Source organism: Polyodon spathula, unplaced genomic scaffold (assembly GCF_017654505.1).
Source record: "Polyodon spathula isolate WHYD16114869_AA unplaced genomic scaffold, ASM1765450v1 scaffolds_580, whole genome shotgun sequence".
In the NCBI taxonomy this organism is placed as follows: domain Eukaryota; kingdom Metazoa; phylum Chordata; class Actinopteri; order Acipenseriformes; family Polyodontidae; genus Polyodon; species Polyodon spathula.
In genome coordinates this window covers 4,398-21,696 of record NW_024472069.1, presented here as the reverse complement: position 1 = coordinate 21,696, position 17,299 = coordinate 4,398, and the positions used below count along the sequence as shown (strand labels likewise).

Sequence of the window (17,299 nt, the reverse complement as noted above, 5' to 3'; positions counted from 1 at the left end):
TTAACTGCTGTGCTAGAATAAGGATGAGAGCAGACCATGTTTCAAATGTGAACAATGTTAACCACTTACTAGTTCCAAATACCCACCCAATTACATGCTACACTGAACGATACTGTTCAGATGCAATACGTGCCACTAGTATTAACAGAGATAGACAATTGATCAGATTACCACTGGAGACAGTCCTCAGATTAACACACTGATGGTCCATGATGATCCTGGAGGTATTAGAGGCTTCTCTGTCTGTGTCGCCTCCATGCCCGGTATTTATACCATACAGGCTCAGGACAAACGTGACTACAGTCTGTTTTTGTATCTTTCTAATTCTCAATAGAATGGAGCCCTTTAGCTGTCACTCCATTCAAGTGCAGCCAGCCATTAACCAACCTCTTTTACAAGGTGACCGTGGTTAATTGTTTACCATCTTTCATCCCATGCATTCATGCACATGCTTCATCTCTCCAATCATTTTAAAATGACTCTACTAAGCCAAACAGCACCTCTGTTAAACTGATTTAACGTCACCCAGACATGTTACTCTCGGATGAGATCTGCAATGCGTTTTCATCCTAGTCTCATTGACTCTCCTTCTGTTCTGGTATAATGTGGTGAGAATATAAAATCATTGTAAATATTGAATGCTTCAGCTCCCCATATGCAGAGTAATTAAACATTCTATTTTGCAATCACCAAAAAGTATTAGTGTAATCAGTGTAGTTTCAGAATTGGTAGCACATTCATTACAGTATGAAAGTAGCTAAGATGTCTGTTTTTAGTCTATTTTGACCACTATAGGCCAAGTTTCAAGACCAAAAAATAAGTTCAGTATGGCATTGATCCTGACAGCTTGTATCACATATTAAAAGTATTTTGGTTACCAGATGGTGCATTATTATCCCTTATGGTATATTTTTATACAATAAAAACACCATCAAATGGGCTGACTTGGGGGGGGGGATTAAAAAAATAATGGGCTTATTATCGAAATGAATTTGTCTTGCAAAACAATGCATCACTAAGAACTAAGAATTAAATTATATACAGATGCATAATGTGATTCATACCTTAGTATGCCCACTATACCAGGAAGAAGAAAAAGTGCTGACTCTTACTTTTTTCACAGTTTTAAAATTAAACCAAACCGTTGCTTCAGTAACTGTTGCATGTGTTTGAACCCCGCCCCCGCTTGCCTGTCTCTCTCTGAACAGACCGCCAGGGGAGACTGGGAACGCCAGCCCGTTTCTATCCGAGCCTGCCTGATAAGAGAAGGAGGGAGGAAGGAGGGAATTTGACAGTGTCACCCTGCAGCTCTGTGCTGTTGCCACCATCTCCGACACTCGATTGGTGAGCCTCGCCACCTCCAAGAACCAATCAATGCTCTTTTTCGAAGATGCATTGTTCGCTCCTCTTATGTATGGGCAAAAAAATGTAACCATGCTCCGCCCATTTGTGGCGGAACTCCAATCACTAGTGAGGCTCTGGGTGAACTGGAGTTTACATGCATGTATCGTTTTTGCAGGATGTGGTTGATTAAGACGGTCGCTGCTCACAGGGAGACTGTATGCAGGGTCTTAGTTCATGCAAGCAGCGTCAGGAATGCCGAGCCGTGCATCAGAGCTCGGGGCTGGAGGTGCTACAGCGCATTGAGACCCAGCTATGAGCTGAGACGTCGCCGCGGTGAATCGCGGAGCTCGGCGCCGGTCTGTAGTTACTCCGTGTCGGCACGTAGCGGGGAGTGTGAAGCGCTGGTGTATCGGAAGCATGGGGATCCAGCTCAGGTCATACAGTGAGTAAGAGTCTACAGTGTAGAGCCTGACCGCTGCTTATTTAAAACATGCTTTCGAGTGTCATCATCATTCTCTAGATTCGTGTTTTACGTGCAGGTAGAATGCAAGTGTAGCCGTGTTTAAGTGACGTCATTGTCCTCCGCTACAAACTGGCTGGCAAAGGAATTGCAGATGACTATGGCACCTCAATATCAGGGTCTAATGCTGTACAGATTTGTCCTAATTCCTCTCCCAGGCTCGACAGACTGGCACTCCCTGAGCTGGGCGTTTCAGACGTTCATGTAAAGATGCTGGCAGCGCCGGTGAACCCGTCAGATATCAACATGGTGCAAGGTAAGAATGACAACACTGTGCCTCTTGATCCAAAGCTGCAGCAAGCACTGGTCATCCCAGCTCAAGTGAGATTTGTATAAAGTGCATGTGACTGAGAGATGGGTTCCAGGTGACAGAAGAGCTGGGGAACCCAATAGTGAGCCCATCTCCTTGAACAGTAACTTCTTGTCCCCTTTTAAAACTTGAACCCAGTGATGTGTTTATGTTCCATCGATATTCAGAACTAGCGCTTGAGTGTTGGAGCTCAGACAGAGTGTGTTCTCAGTGTGACACCCTTAAGTGAACACTCAAGGGTGGGTTCAGAACAGGGTAGCCATGTTTCATTTTACACACCTCAGAGGAATGTGTGAGACACTTCTTTTTTCCCCTTGTGGTTGGTGTTTCACAAATAAACCTCGCAACACCCAGCATTCATACAGCTGTCACTATGATGGCACTATCAAATCTAGAATGGGCACTGGAGATAAGCTTAAGGACCCACAATCCAGTCTTCTCTTAGATATCTAGCCTGTAAGAAACGCCGTGACTCACTCCTCACCCCCTCTTTGTCTCAAGGTACCTATGCTATCCTACCAGAGCTCCCGGCAGTGGGAGGCAACGAGGGGGTGGGGCAGGTGCTTGAAGTGGGCAGTCAGGTGACCTCGTTGAGAGCTGGTGATTGGGTGATTCCGCAAGACGCTGGACTTGGTAAGTAACTAGTTGACACTGTCTTTTGAAATACTAGCCTGTCTGTGCTCCTGTCCATGTCTGAACCATGCTCTTGGGGGTTGGATCAGAGACATTGTTATCCATCACGTTCCTGGGGGCTGGATCAGAGACATCGCTATCCACCGTGCTCCTGAGGGCATGCTAAGAGAGTTTGCCAGGAGAAAGATAATTCCTCTTGTAATCTTAGCAGTGTATCCAGGTCAGGCTCTCTCCTACACCAGTATAGTCCCTGCATGATAACCTGCACTGTGCTCAGCGGGTCTCTGACGCCCTGTGTTTGAGACAGGCACGTGGAGGACTGAGGCAGTGCTGAATGAGACAACCCTGACTGCGGTTCCCAACGACATCCCCCTGCTGTGCGCGGCCTCGCTCAGCGTGAATCCCTGCACTGCCTTCAGGATGCTGTCCGACTTCGAGAGCCTACAGCCAGGTACTGTACCGGACACTGGCTCGCTGCGCAAGCACACAAGCTTTAGGGCAGTGTGACTGAGAAGGAGGGTGGTATGATGGGAGGAGGGCCGTGTGACAGGGGAGGAGGACCATGTGACAGGGGAGGAGGGCCATGTGACAGGGGAGGAGGGCCGTGTGACAGGGGAGGAGGACCATATGACAGGGGAGCAGTGGTGAAGGAGCTTTCGGGCTCATAGGCTGTGAGAATACAAGGCATGGTGCATCTGCTTGGTGCCTCATGCAACTCGTGGAAGCGGAGCAAGCTGCAAAGTAGCCAGTGACAGGGAAGCTGTTCATTGCCATACCAATTAGTACAAAGGTACAGATATAACTGGGTTGTCAAGCCCAACTGAAGTATAGGATTGAGTCAGGACTCCTCAGTAAGTAGACAGTGCTGGTTGCTGTTCTTGACAGTATTGGAGCCCTAGTGACGGCTCTCTCTAATCCAATTTGTGGAATTGTTTAACCCATCAAGTGCTGTTGCCCTCATTTGAGGACAGGCTACTCTGTCATTTTTTGGAGCATTTTTAACTAGCATTTTTCTACCTGTTATTTGAATTTTTAATGATATTGTTATGATAACTTAATCTGATATTGTTAACAGCTAAGGTTATATCTGCATGTAATGTATCAGGTTATGTAAATGTAGCCTGTGTCTGGTTTTAGTTTGGTTCTTAATGGGTTCATTAGCAGTCTCAGGCACCATGTGTTCTGTCAGCAGATGCACGCTCTTTTACAGGCTGGTTTCACTTCTCTTTTTTGTGTGTAAATTCTCCCTGGGTCATCTGCTCTCTCTTTTCCAGGGGACTGTGTGATCCAGAACGCAGCTAACAGTGGAGTGGGGCAGGCTGTCGTTCAGATTGCAGCCACCAGGGGGATCCATACCATCAATATCGTCAGAGACAGGTGTCACTCACTCACTCACACACCACACACACACACAGCAACTTCTGAAAATGTTTTAATTGTAAAAATACATGATCTGTGGCACTGGTCTGATTTTAGCTTTAGATGACTGTCCAAAACACTATTATAGCTGATAAACAATTATCAATAATAATATTTCAGTATGGTAAATATTCAGGTGTAAACAAACTGATTGATAATATCTTGATTAATCCACACTGGGTTAGGAAATCCATACAAATAAGCTGAACTGAAGGCTATCTGTCCTGCATTCATGCTGCAGCCTCTCAGAGAGACAGGGTTGTGTTCAGTTATCTTTACACTTTTACTATCCGTGTTTCCAAGTATATCTGCTGCCTGGTTGCTCTGCTCCCCTCTGTCCACTCCTCAGGCGGTCAGCTCTGGCTGCAGGGTCATTGTGTCCTGAGCTCTGCCCTTCTCCGCAGACCGGACCTTCATCAGCTGACCGAGCGGCTGAAGTCCCTGGGTGCAGATCACGTGATCACTGAAGACACGCTGAGGAAGCCTGAGATGAAGGAGCTGTTCAAGGTAGCGCAGTGGAGGGGAGCAGCGCTGGGCAGGACTGAAAGTGAGACTTCCATTGCAGAGCAGTCTGAGCCTGCCATGTGCAGTGTGGGAGCCGGGCAGGCCAGTCCATTCTCAAGAGACCATGCAGGCATTAGTGGTGTGTGAGGGATTCCTCTGTCAGTAATTGAGTAATAACTTCAAGGTTATAAAAGATAGGGGATTCTTTTCTTAGCTGTAATCACTGTGCTGTCCAATATAATCACTCCACACTGCCCAACAGACTAGGCCTGGTCTTCGGTCTGTCGCTTCCATATGACTGGTTATTTCCATAGAAGACATTGAAACTGTTTAATGATAATAGGTTTGTCTTTTTTTAATAGGTTTGTCTTTTTTCGGTGTTGCTTTGATGTGAAAGAGGTTATTCTTGATTCTCTCTTGCTGCCCTCTGCTTCCTATTAATTCATGATTCATGTGCTTCAATTCATTGCAGAAAGTGCCTCGGCCCAGACTGGCCCTGAATTGTGTGGGAGGGAAGAGTGCTACAGAGCTGCTGAGACACTTGCAGTGAGTACCCAACTCCGATCAGCACACCCAGCGCTATACCAGTCTACACACCTCCGATCAGCACACCCAGCGCTCTACCAGTCTACACACTTCCGATCAGCACACCCAGCACTCTACCAGTCTACACACCTCCGATCACCACACCCAGCGCTCTACCAGTCTACACACCTCCGATCAGCACACCCAGCGCTCTACCAGTCTACACACCTCCGATCAGCACACCCAGCGCTCTACCAGTCTACACACCTCCGATCAGCACACCCAGCGCTCTACCAGTCTACACACCTCCGATCAGCACACCCAGCGCTCTACCAGTCTACACACCTCCGATCAGCACACCCAGCGCTCTACCAGTCTACACACCTCCGATCAGCACACCCAGCGCTCTACCAGTCTACACACCTCCGATCAGCACACCCAGCGCTCTACCAGTCTACACACCTCCGATCAGCACACCCAGCGCTCTACCAGTCTACACACCTCCGATCAGCACACCCAGCGCTCTACCAGTCTACACACCTCCGATCAGCACACCCAGCGCTCTACCAGTCTACACACCTCCGATCAGCACACCCAGCGCTCTACCAGTCTACACACCTCCGATCAGCACACCCAGCGCTCTACCAGTCTACACACCTCCGATCAGCACACCCAGCGCTCTACCAGTCTACACACCTCCGATCAGCACACCCAGCGCTCTACCAGTCTACACACCTCCGATCAGCACACCCAGCGCTCTACCAGTCTACACACCTCCGATCAGCACACCCAGCGCTCTACCAGTCTACACACCTCCGATCAGCACACCCAGCGCTCTACCAGTCTACACACCTCCGATCAGCACACCCAGCGCTCTACCAGTCTACACACCTCCGATCAGCACACCCAGCGCTCTACCAGTCTACACACCTCCGATCAGCACACCCAGCGCTCTACCAGTCTACACACCTCCGATCACCACACCCAGCGCTCTACCAGTCTACACACCTCCGATCAGCACACCCAGCGCTCTACCAGTCTACACACCTCCGATCAGCACACCCAGCGCTCTACCGGTCTACACACCTCCGAACAGGACGCCCTGTACTACACAGGGTTAAAAAAAAGTTCTCAGTTTGCTTGCCTTGCCTTCCGTAAAATCTCTTACACTCGTGCTTCCTGGGTCATTTCACCCCAGTAGTGTCTTCAGGGTCAAAGAATCTTAGTGGCTGCAAAGCATATCAGTCATCAGGGGAATCAGCTGGCTGGTTACTGACAGGAAAGAAGGAACTGAAGGGGTGGGGACAATTTCACTGTCCAAGTGGAATGACTAGGAGAGTGCAAGACTATCTGAAAGCGGGACCTGCAAACAATTTTAACCTAGTGTAGTACTGGAGTGTTTCAAAATGAAAATGCATGGTGCGCTGTGTTCTTCTCCTAGGAAAGGAGGGACCATGGTGACGTATGGGGGAATGGCGAAGCAGCCTGTCACAGTGCCTGTGGTAAGATGCTCCCCTGGGAATGTGCTCCAGCACTGTGCAATAGAGGCTGGTTATGCTGGGTCCTGCTGTGGGGCTCTGCAGTGTGGGCTGACCTGTGACTTGTTGTCTGCAGAGTGCCCTGATCTTCAAGGATGTGAAGCTGAGGGGGTTCTGGGTGACCCAGTGGAAGAGAGACCATGCACACGGTGAGAGTGACTGCTTCTGTTTCACTAACCCCAGTTTTGCATGCATGTAGAGAACCTCCTGTCCTTTCTGATTGAACTTGCTGAGGCCCTTCTTCAACACATGTTATTGGGGGTATCAGAATCTGGGGGAATATGGAGTCTGTTTGCACTTACATTTTAACATCTATCTAAAGATTTTCCAGTTCTGTGGAAATTAAAGTTATTTATCAAATCTGCTGGTAAATGAAGGCCTCTCATTTTGTTTGTTTGTGTGTCCGTCCATATTCTGTACTATTTGCGTAATAAATCTGGAGTAGCACCTCTGCACAGTGCTAACCTGGGGCTGTATGAATGCATCTGTCTGTGTGTAAAACGTTTTTCTGTGTGGATGCAGTAGATCTTGTTACTGACGGCTCTAATATCCAATTAACAGCCGTGGCAACGGATGAACGTCACGGACGTGCTTATTTATTTTATACATCATTTAAAGTAGATGTGCTACGAAATGTCAATTTTTACATGACGCTTTCCACAGACAGCCTATTTCCACAGAATCGTGTGCTTTCTTTTTTTTTCCACCACCTGTGACATGTTTAGATCTTTTTATACTTTCAGCTAACCCTGTTACTATTAATACAGTCAACTATTTATTAAGGACTCCCAATACACAAGCAGCTGATCTGATCAGACTGAACACTGTTAAGACACAGGTTGTTTTTTGTTGTTTGTTTTTTAGAGCATTTTACAGCACCAGGGAATAGGCAGTTAGTCCAGGATAATTTCCCAAGTGCATAAAAAAAAAAATCCAGCTGTGTTTTTATCTGGCAGGTTAAATCAACGTCTAACGAAGTTTATTACAACGTGTTCAATCTGCAGCAGGTTTCAAAGTGTATGCAATGTTTTAATAGGGAACTGACACCCGCTTGGCCAGGTCTCCCTTGCAAAAGACTGTAATGGGACTCTCCTGGATAATAAGAATAACATAAACTGTGCATACTAAGTGATGACCTGCAGTGTCTGTCGCCCGTCACGCTGCGTGCAGCTCTCTGATACAGGCTCCTGTGTCCTGCAGATAGAGAGAAGGTGCGGGCGATGATCTCTGCGCTGTGTCAGCTGTTTCGCCAGGGCAAACTGAGCGCCCCGGCCAGCACCGAGGTGCCGTTCCGGGATTACCAGACCGCTGTCCAGGACTCCATGAAGCCCTTTGTGTCCGCCAAGCAGATCCTGGTCATGTGAACAGCTGAGAGGTCAAGCTGAGCACCTGGATGTAGTGTCGCTTTCCATTTTCCAAACCGGCATTTCAACAAATTATTCACAGGTCCTATCATCTAAACAGGATGGAACTGTTAGAAAAAAATACCTTCTGTGAACTCGGTAAAGCTGCTGGAGACTCTGATTATATTCTGGCATCATGAACTGAGAATCCAGACGTATATTGTCGAATGCCAAGGCAGGCAGTGAAGACCCAGGCAGGCTGCAGCAGTCATGGTGTACAGGATTCAATATGTTTAGTAAATCTTTGGACTATGTGAAGAAATACTAAAGGAAACTAAAATTCAGTGTCACTAAAATTCAACTAGTGTTTAATAGTGAATGTAAAATATATCATTAAACCTCAGAATGTGGTCATTTTATAAATTGGGATTTCATGAATGCAGTTCATAGTGTCTTCATGTATTTTATTTTTTATCATCCAAGTGGTTTGGTTTTTGGTTTTGGGATTTTGAAGAGTGTCCAGAGTTGCTTTGATATATCACTTGCGTTTTAGAGGGCTGTGTTTGTTTGAGATGGGTATTCTAGTGAAACATCCTGAAAGCAAAGTTTAAGCACAAGCTTGCAGTGAAAAGAGCAGCTCCTTTTATTAGTGTTGAAGCCATTCTGATTAGTTGTGAATTCGTAATGTTTCAATAAACTACTCAAGTTGGTTTAAAACCAATCCATTCTTAAGTGTGATTTATTTTAGACACTAAATAAACACATCAAATCAGACACCCTACGGATGAGACACTTCTTCACACAGAGTGGGGAGGGGATGGAATGGGTTTCCTGGTCAAGTTTGGAGATCGATCAGCTACTCAGAACAGGACTCCTCTCATTCAGATTTTTTTTAAAATACAGTTCCTCATTCAAGGACAGGTTTAATAAACGATTAGCTTACAAAGCAGACAGCACTAAGATCCAGCCTCAGTTACATCATTGGATCCCATGACAGGGTGGCTGGCAGCAGCAGTAAAACCGGTGCTAGAGAGAGGAGAGTGACACCTTCTGTGACGACGCATTTCTCGTAACTGGAGAAGTCCACCTCGCGGATCGAGCACACGTGGTCCGCGCGACAGGCCCAGTCGCAGTGCGAGAGGTCGTAGCTCACGGAGTTGAAGCGGTAATGTCGCTGCAGGGCACAGTCGTCCGTCTCCATCTGCCGCAGCACCTCGTGCATGGAGCGGGCCGAAGCGTCGGGCACGCGGAAGGATTCGGTGAGCCGGTATTCCTTCTCCCAGCGCGGGCCTGCCAGGTTGGCGTGAGTCAGGTTCAGGTAGTAGGTCACAATGTCCTGGAAATGGGGAAACGAACGGGGGGTGAAAATTAAAGAACATGTAGAGGAACATTTTAGCTGACAAAATGTATCCAAAATTATCATTTGAAGCTGACTGTATTTAGACATTTCCCAGGTCTGAATGCGAGTTCTTGCACTTTCGTGTAAATCAGGTTGGAATCAGTAGAACACTGTATTTGCTTGCTAAGAGCTGCAGGGTGACTGTACCTTTATGAGCAAGGTAGTGTGGTCATACTCAAAGACTCGGATGCCAGGGTTGTTGGCCCCGTTCTTCACTCCCGAGAGTGTAGTTTTCCAGGGGGTTATCCCAGGCGCCAGGAACATTGCGCTGATCGGAGACCCTAAACACAGAGAGAGATCAAACGTGAAGTGCTTTCCCCGCATCAGAAATAGAACTGTTGTGTAAAAAAGAGTATGGCCCACCGGAGTTGTTGTAGAACATGTGGAAGGTGTCTGTGTGCTGATGTCCGAAGAACTGCCCTGCGATGACGGGGTGGTGTTTCCGGATGATCTCAAGGTAGCGCTCGTTGAAACGGCCTCTGAACCAGGACGTGTGACGCTTCTTCTCAAAGAATCCAGGAGGAACGTGTCCGATGATGTAAACCTGTTCAGCAGCCAAGACTTTATCAAGGGGCCTGATATTCACATGCTCCGCTTCCCTTGAGAAAGGGAGGCTGTTAACGGCCAAATCAGGACATCTGATCCTGGGGCATGTTTCAAAATGATTTCCATACACCTAACCCATTTTGTTCTTCCATAGCTCTCAAATGTGTATTTTTTCATAAGTAATATAGGGCCTTCAAGGTAGAACAAATAGGCTGCCCACTTTCTCACGCAAGTATCATTCATTCCAATTCTTGTTTCTTTTTTTTATCACATCCTTGTAACTTGCTCAGCGTGGTTCATAGCAGTACATGTGCTTCTAAAGACCACTAGAAGCAGCCTCTCTGGTGAGTTCCACAGAAGGGCTTTAGGCAGCATCAGTGTGAGACTAGTTTTAGCCAGGATCCATGCATTGGACAGCCTGGACGCTGGGGGTGTGCCGATACTCGTATTGTCTGAGTAATTACCTTGTCATTGAATAAATCCGTTCATTAATGTGTTTATTTCAAAGCAAGAAAAGTTGGCTTTCCATCGCCTTTACAACTGAGTACCAAGCAACGGCAATTAACTTCTGCGCTGAATGGGTTAAAAAACGACTGGAAGTGAATTTTCCTCTCATCCTGGCTGCTGTCGTTTTTACTGCAGCACTGAGGCCACAGAACTGACAAGGAGAATGAGCAGCAAAACTAGCAAGTGCAACTGATTGGTCATGTAAACGTAACCCTTCCTTAACCCCAAGAGCCACCGCTAAGGAAACTGGGATATGCGGTTCTTTAATCGCGGTTACATCTTGCCCAGGACTACAATCCCACAATTCACTGCAGAGACAAGGCATTTCTAAGGGAAGTGAAATAAAAAAATGATTTCAAAAGTAAGACAGGTAAGACAAATAATCACTTAAAGATATCAATTAGTTTGATCATGACAGCTTCTATATTAAATAACACTCAGACTGTTATTGATTGAAACTCAATAATTGTACAAACAAGGGAGAGTAATACCTAACAACGTCTCATTTCTGAAAGGTGATTACTCTGACAATGCGAGTGTGGGCACAGCATTCCCTCACCAGGAAGGACTGTACTGTAAGCTGGTCATCACCTTCTCCTTGCTGGCCGCTGCACTGGTCAGCACCTCCTCCAGCCACTTGAACTGGTCAGCGGGGTCCTGGAGATCCACGGTCAGGTTGTTATTGTTGTAGTAGAGGTTTGTGTTCAGAACAATCATGCGCTGGCCTGTCTTGTTCAGCAGCCTCTCTGTGTAGTACGCACCTGACGGGAAAGAGGCTTGATTTTTAACCCTTTCAGAACCCTGAGCATTATATTGTGTCTACCAATGGATCTGGGCTTGCCTTAGATTCAGACAGCAGCACTGCGGAGCAAACTTTGCACAGGTGCTTTGTAAAGCCCGCTGTGTTCCCCGTGTAGTGTGACAGCAAGAGACACAATTGTTTTGAACAGTATTTAAGCAACAGAAACGTTTTGATCCAAAGGAAGGTAAGGGGATCCCAGTCCCTCCCCTGCTCTCCGGTACCTTTTCTGAATGTTTCGACGGAGCTGCTCTCCAGCCAGCGCTCCCACAGCTCTGCAGTCCTGATGTATCCGGGGTTCTCTCCAGCTGGCAGCTGGCTCTTGGGGTGAAAGTCGTGGTTCCCCATCGCAGAGTACACTTTGGTGTCTGAAAAAGAGGCAGTCAATGCGAATCTCGAGTTGTGTTTCACCGTCCTGCTCTTGAAAGCGTTCTCCGTCAGCACTGTACTGCTCCCTCTAGTGCCTCCAAAGAAGTTTGGGATTCTTTTTTTTTTACCTGCATCCCAATGCATTTTTTTTTTTACCTGTCAGTGTCTTGCAGGACTACAAGAACCAGGATGCATAGCAATGTGAAACAAAACTGAACTGGAGCTGACTGGTCCCCTCCGACTACCTTTGGACCCAAAAGGTGTAGAAATACACAGTCCAGTAAAACAGTGGGACGGGTGACCGGGGAGATTAGGGTAGTCATACAGCATCACTGTATTTTTTGATTGAATCAGTTGCCTGCCCCCTGAAAAACACAATAACAGGCACAGTAGAAGAAGCTTTCTTGCTGGATTAAAAACAGGCAGACCTGCTCACTACAATGAAGAAGAGTCCAGACATTTCCGCAGGGCTTTCCTGCTGGATCCAGGTGCTTTATTTTTACTCGGTGTTTTCTGCAGTTTAACTCTGATTACTATTGTAGGTGAAGCTGGTGTGCATATGTTTAACTTTTCACTCATAGTTGACATCAGTGCGTACAAGTTACTCAGCAGTGTGTGTGTGTGACACTATAAAGATAACAAAGCTATGTTCAGAACTGGAATCAGTTAGAACTGGTTTAAAATCCACTATAGGGTAATAAAAATAGTTTGGAGTTATAAAAAGGAGTTCGCTTTTATTAGTCAGAGATGTTAGCAGTATGCGATTGACTGTATGTTAATAAATTATTGCTTGCTGCCAGTGTAATTAGAGCTGTAAAGCAGTGATTCTGTGTGATCTTCAGTGCCATTGAGAATCACCCAGTACCTTGAGTTTCACTGTACTGTGATGCAGTTAAGACTTCTGTTTTCTGTGGAGTAAACTACTTTTGGTGAGAAACATTACCTACAAGATCTTACTGACTTTTATGATCACGGAAACATCACCTACACCTATAAAGTGGTTCTCTGTTCAGAAAAAACAGATTACTCCAGGTTCGCCCTTGTTCAAAACTTATTTTCTTCTGATACTGTTTCATTTGGCTGTCTTCATTTGGCATCCCTAATTCAACTCGTATCTGGAAATACAGCTTGCGTTCAAATGAGGGCTACGCACAGTAACAGAAACTCACCCTAACAGGCATGAAAGAAAGTTGAACAGTCCTGATGTTTGGTTCAGGGTACGCAGACTGCCTGCCCACTACTCCCTCTCTTACCTGGAAACACCTCCTGCAGGATGTGAGTGAGGTTAGCAATGATGTCCAACACTTTCTCCTCTCCCAGCTCCTCGTTAGGCACATGTGGAGTGTCATCACTACAACAAACACACACATTGGGGCCAGAGTAAGAAGGGGAAGCAAAACACTTTACAACTAGAACCCCCTTCTCCCTAGGACCTGCCTGTAATCGCCATCGCAGGGCCCAGTGGATTACTTTGTAAAGACAGACTGCATGAAGCGTGGGTGCAATTGGGAGCTTAGTAGCATTCGGTTGTCAATCTTGGCTCTGACAGGGTTGGGTTCTTCTCACCACACCACAGTGACCTCTACTGGTCAGGCTCCAGAAGAGCTCATCAAATTACAATGAAATGTCACATGCACTTTAGAACCTGACCAAGTTCTCCACAAGCTCTGGTCTCTTATTGGTCGGGATAATGAAGACTATTGGCTGTGTTTTGAAGCAAAAGCAAAGCATTTTTTCAGAGTGGTTTAAAACAACCTGAAATTAAAACTGCAGTGGTTTCAAATGTATCAAGAAGCCACTCAATACTTGATGCATATGACTGGGGGTCCCCAAGGGGCCAGCCTGGCAAAAGCATGGCTGTGTGGTGTGCAGGGTGAGCCATGCAGTCTGGAGAGCGCAGAGGAGCATCCTGGCTGTCCGGTCACCAGCCTTTTCTGGGGATCCCAGAGGGAGCATCGCATTGGCTAGAGTGCTCCCGTGGGTTAGGGAGGCAAAACCAGCAGGGGCTGTTTCTCCTCATTCTAAATTGGGGAGAAAATCATTGGGCACTAATATTTAATATTTCATCCTGCTTCACACAGTCCCGCCCAATCAAACAAAATAAAGCAAATCTGCAAGCTGTACAGATCTGACTGACAAATGATCGTTGAGGGCGATCATTTCCTAATGAGTGATGTAATGAACACAATTCACACTCGGTTAACACCTTGATTAAAATCAATGGTTTCAGAGAGGAGTTAAGAAAAGAAACAAATGGACCCTTCTCAAAGTGTCCTTGAATAACACTAGTCATAAGGGGAGGTGTTTGGTAGGGTAACCCCTTCTAAAAGATGACCATAGTTAAAGCACAGCACAGTGAAAGCATGTGCAGCGTGTGCTGCCCGTACCCAGTCCACAGGATGAAGTCGGGGTCGGGCAGGATGTGTCTCATGGTGTAGATGGAGGAGTTGATCAGATCCCAGGGGGAGTCGCACAGGTAATCACCCCAGCGGCCGGCATTGTGGACAGCCTGAGAGCCGCTGGATGGACAGACAGACTTGGGGTCATTGGACATGTTGTAGTGCGGGTCCCAGTGAAGGTCAGTGATGTGCCAGAAGTGGCCTGCAAGACACGAAAGCAACCCTGTTTCATAATTAATGTCTCCGTTTATCAACCCTTCAGGCACTTCCAACACCTTGTAGTCGGTGTCATGTTTTCTCAAGGCTTTGCCTAATTCAATATTCAATACAAGTGGCTTCACTTATTAAAGTTTACTAAGGTAAATTCACACTGTAATTCATCCATGATTTAATATACTTTGCCATACCTCTCTTGCCTATGCTTTACCATGCATTCACTGTGCTTTATGCTATGCTTTTACTGTAAGGGATCTTTTATAAGGACAGACAGCGATCGTTTTCCTAATGCTGAATTTCTGAACGGTGTAATATACTATTGTGTGCATTGTCTGTTCCTGCTTGGATAATTATTAACCAAGTTTACTGAGCGATGTCTTTTCTGACCGCTGAGGCCACATTTGTGACAGGAGGTGATTAGTTAGTGATCCTGGTAAATAATGATCGAAGCAGACACGACAACAGAGAGCGACAGAGAACACACAGAACAGGATAATGAACAGAGACATGAAACACTAGGAAAGTGTATCTTCAGATAAAATAATAAAATCAATTACAAAAAAGAGAAAGCTGACACAACACAAGGACTCACCTGATAAGGCCAGGGCTCCATAGCCGCTGAGCAGAAGGCACAGGGCAGTAGGTGATGTGAGAGACATTGGGGTGCCGTGTCCTGAGATGCAGTGTTATATACCAGACTGCACAGTGGGTCCACAGCTGAGTTCTGAAAGACGGAAATGCACCTCTGGCCAATGTTCCAACCAGAGTTATAAATGAAGGTGTGGCATAATCGCTGGTATGATATGGCAAAAGGGAAGTTCATCTTCAACACTTTAAAACCTTTGCGGAACAAAATGCCTGCATATATGTATTACTTCACCAGAAATAAACACATCTCTGTAAAGCCAAGTTAATTAAGTGGAGAGAGACTATTAGGACAGAGGGAAAAAGACACTTCTTCACACAGAGTGCTGAGGGTATGGAATAGGTTAGCTAGTCATGTTGTTGAGGCAGAATCACTGGGATCCTTAGTTTTTTTGTACAGTTATAACGTTTAGAATTTTTTCAAACTTTCAGGGAAACACCTTTTGGGTCAAGATTTCAATGAATTCCAAGTGGAGATTTTGCCAACTTGCAAACATCAGCTACTTTGGTTTCTGATATAAAAATGTCTTTGAAGTGAGCATATTGAAAATACAGAGACTAATGATGAAAATAATTAAATTAAAAAGGGGACAGGTCACCAGGCTCGATGGCCAACTAGCATACCTGTCAACATTGAGTTTTCAGAATAAGAGAGCTTTTGAAAACTGAAATCTTAGTGCCTGCATTGAAGTCAATACCTACATAAGACAGGCATACAACTATTCCACTGCATTACTTGGTAGAATGATAGACTGTGATACGCTGCTCCTTCTAATTGCTTTTTAAAAGGAAAAATATTAAAACAGAAAAACACCCATGGCATGCTTCACAATCCAATTCTCTCACGGCCCCTGTGCTTCTTATTGTACTGTAATTGTAGGTGGCTGGTATTTTGTAAACGGGTCCACTGTAGTTGATTTTGCACAACAGCAATGCATAAACAGCTAGCTGAGTTTGGTACTGCATGTTGACCAGCAAAGTACGAGGTGGGGCACCTAAGTTTATAACAAGGGAAAAAAAACTGTATAAAGTCCATCATTGAAAAATAAACAAGATAAAATACACAACAGCATGGTGTTGCAACTCTGTTCATTACACAACATCGTGGTGTTGCAACGCTGTTCATTACACTGCACAGATTTGGCGGTCAGTAACGCCACTGTCAGTAATGTCAACGTATTCTATTTTAAATGAACACACTGTTGCTGTTTATAAACACGTGTTATCATTCAATCTGAATTTCTAAAGCAGTGTCGATGCTGAAATTGAAATAGAAACGCTTTCACACTACCCTGCAGAATGCTCTGCAGTGTGCGAGTCGGGAACATGTCTACAGATTTGCTGAACCAGTCACAAGATGTAAATGGCTGTGCATACCGTGTGTAACTTTCTTGGTCTGCGTTTGTCCTTTGGCAACGAAAGATGTTGTTGAAGCTCTGGTTTTCCGAAGGATGTAAAGTTGGTTGTCTGTTGCCTCTTGCTGATTGCTTCTTCTTTTTAGGGGTTGTTAGCGCATGCCATCTAAATGGAGATGACGAGCGCCCTCTACCTTTATATATGTACGTTTATTTCTCCCTTGTATTATTTCCCATGTCTCTACGCTTTTATAAATATGACTACACATTAATCTTTCTACGTGTTTTCTGCCCCTTCTCCCTTCAAAATGTAATGTACTGTTGTTACCTCAGTTTCTCTTTCTGTTGAATATGTTTCTTCGCTGAATAAATGTATTGCATGTTCCACTGTTTCATAGCCCATTCTCATGACTCCCAATCCTGTATAAATGACAGTGTAATGCTGTCTGTCCTAACCTTAGTCTATTAATATTAGTTTCTTCCTCACTGTTTTTCCTTCCCTATATGTTTGTATTTCCCTGCTTCTGAGTGATTTCTATAATACAATCTTCCCTATCCACTGTTTATGCCATACATCCATACTTTAGCCACCGCTTTCACCTCTGCAGGACTATATAATATCTATCCTATCTCCTTCCGAGTCTAATACCTGTATCGAGCTTAGCGAATCTGTACAAATAACAATTTCCGCTTCTTTATATTCCTCTGTTTTGTCTATGGCCGTAAGTATTGCAGTAAACTCTGCGGTAAACACTGGTAAATGCCTTGATAATCTCCCCCTTTTACATATTTCAAATGTGTGTATATAGTAAGCGTCGTGTTTTTCCAGATTCTGGGATTGCCAATGGCTTTTTCGTTTAGACAGTTCAGTGAGCAAGGAGAGAGGAATCAATTTCAGATTCGCCGAGGTTTCAGTTAACTTGAAGAG

At 45.5% G+C, this 17,299-nt stretch overlaps 2 protein-coding genes across 4 annotated transcripts; one reads left to right on the top strand and one right to left on the bottom strand.

The window, feature by feature from the left end:
- Nucleotides 1–1,457: 1,457 nt before the first annotated feature.
- Nucleotides 1,458–8,578, top strand: mecr (mitochondrial trans-2-enoyl-CoA reductase). Of its 2 annotated transcripts, none has more exons than XM_041240477.1 (10): nt 1,458–1,786; nt 2,023–2,120; nt 2,676–2,807; nt 3,115–3,258; nt 4,082–4,184; nt 4,631–4,773; nt 5,203–5,276; nt 6,697–6,757; nt 6,870–6,942; nt 7,994–8,082. In XM_041240477.1, the coding sequence occupies exons 1-10, from the start codon at nt 1,503–1,505 to the stop codon at nt 7,995–7,997; spliced, it is 1,116 nt and encodes a 371-aa protein (XP_041096411.1). In that variant the 5' UTR covers nt 1,458–1,502; the 3' UTR covers nt 7,998–8,082. The 2 variants fall into 2 exon arrangements, with proteins under 2 accessions (XP_041096411.1, XP_041096410.1); XM_041240476.1 differs by having other exon boundaries at nt 1,460–1,786; nt 4,631–4,733; nt 7,994–8,578.
- A 438-nt stretch (nt 8,579–9,016) lies between these two features.
- Nucleotides 9,017–16,787, bottom strand: smpdl3b (sphingomyelin phosphodiesterase acid like 3B). Of its 2 annotated transcripts, none has more exons than XM_041240475.1 (9): nt 16,394–16,787; nt 14,964–15,116; nt 14,144–14,357; nt 13,010–13,107; nt 11,612–11,755; nt 11,180–11,349; nt 9,899–10,079; nt 9,683–9,816; nt 9,017–9,472 (listed from the first exon to the last, which is right to left on the bottom strand). In XM_041240475.1, the coding sequence occupies exons 2-9, from the start codon at nt 15,028–15,030 to the stop codon at nt 9,110–9,112; spliced, it is 1,371 nt and encodes a 456-aa protein (XP_041096409.1). In that variant the 5' UTR covers nt 15,031–15,116; nt 16,394–16,787; the 3' UTR covers nt 9,017–9,109. The 2 variants fall into 2 exon arrangements, with proteins under 2 accessions (XP_041096409.1, XP_041096408.1); XM_041240474.1 differs by having other exon boundaries at nt 14,964–15,095; nt 16,394–16,786.
- Nucleotides 16,788–17,299: the final 512 nt, after the last annotated feature.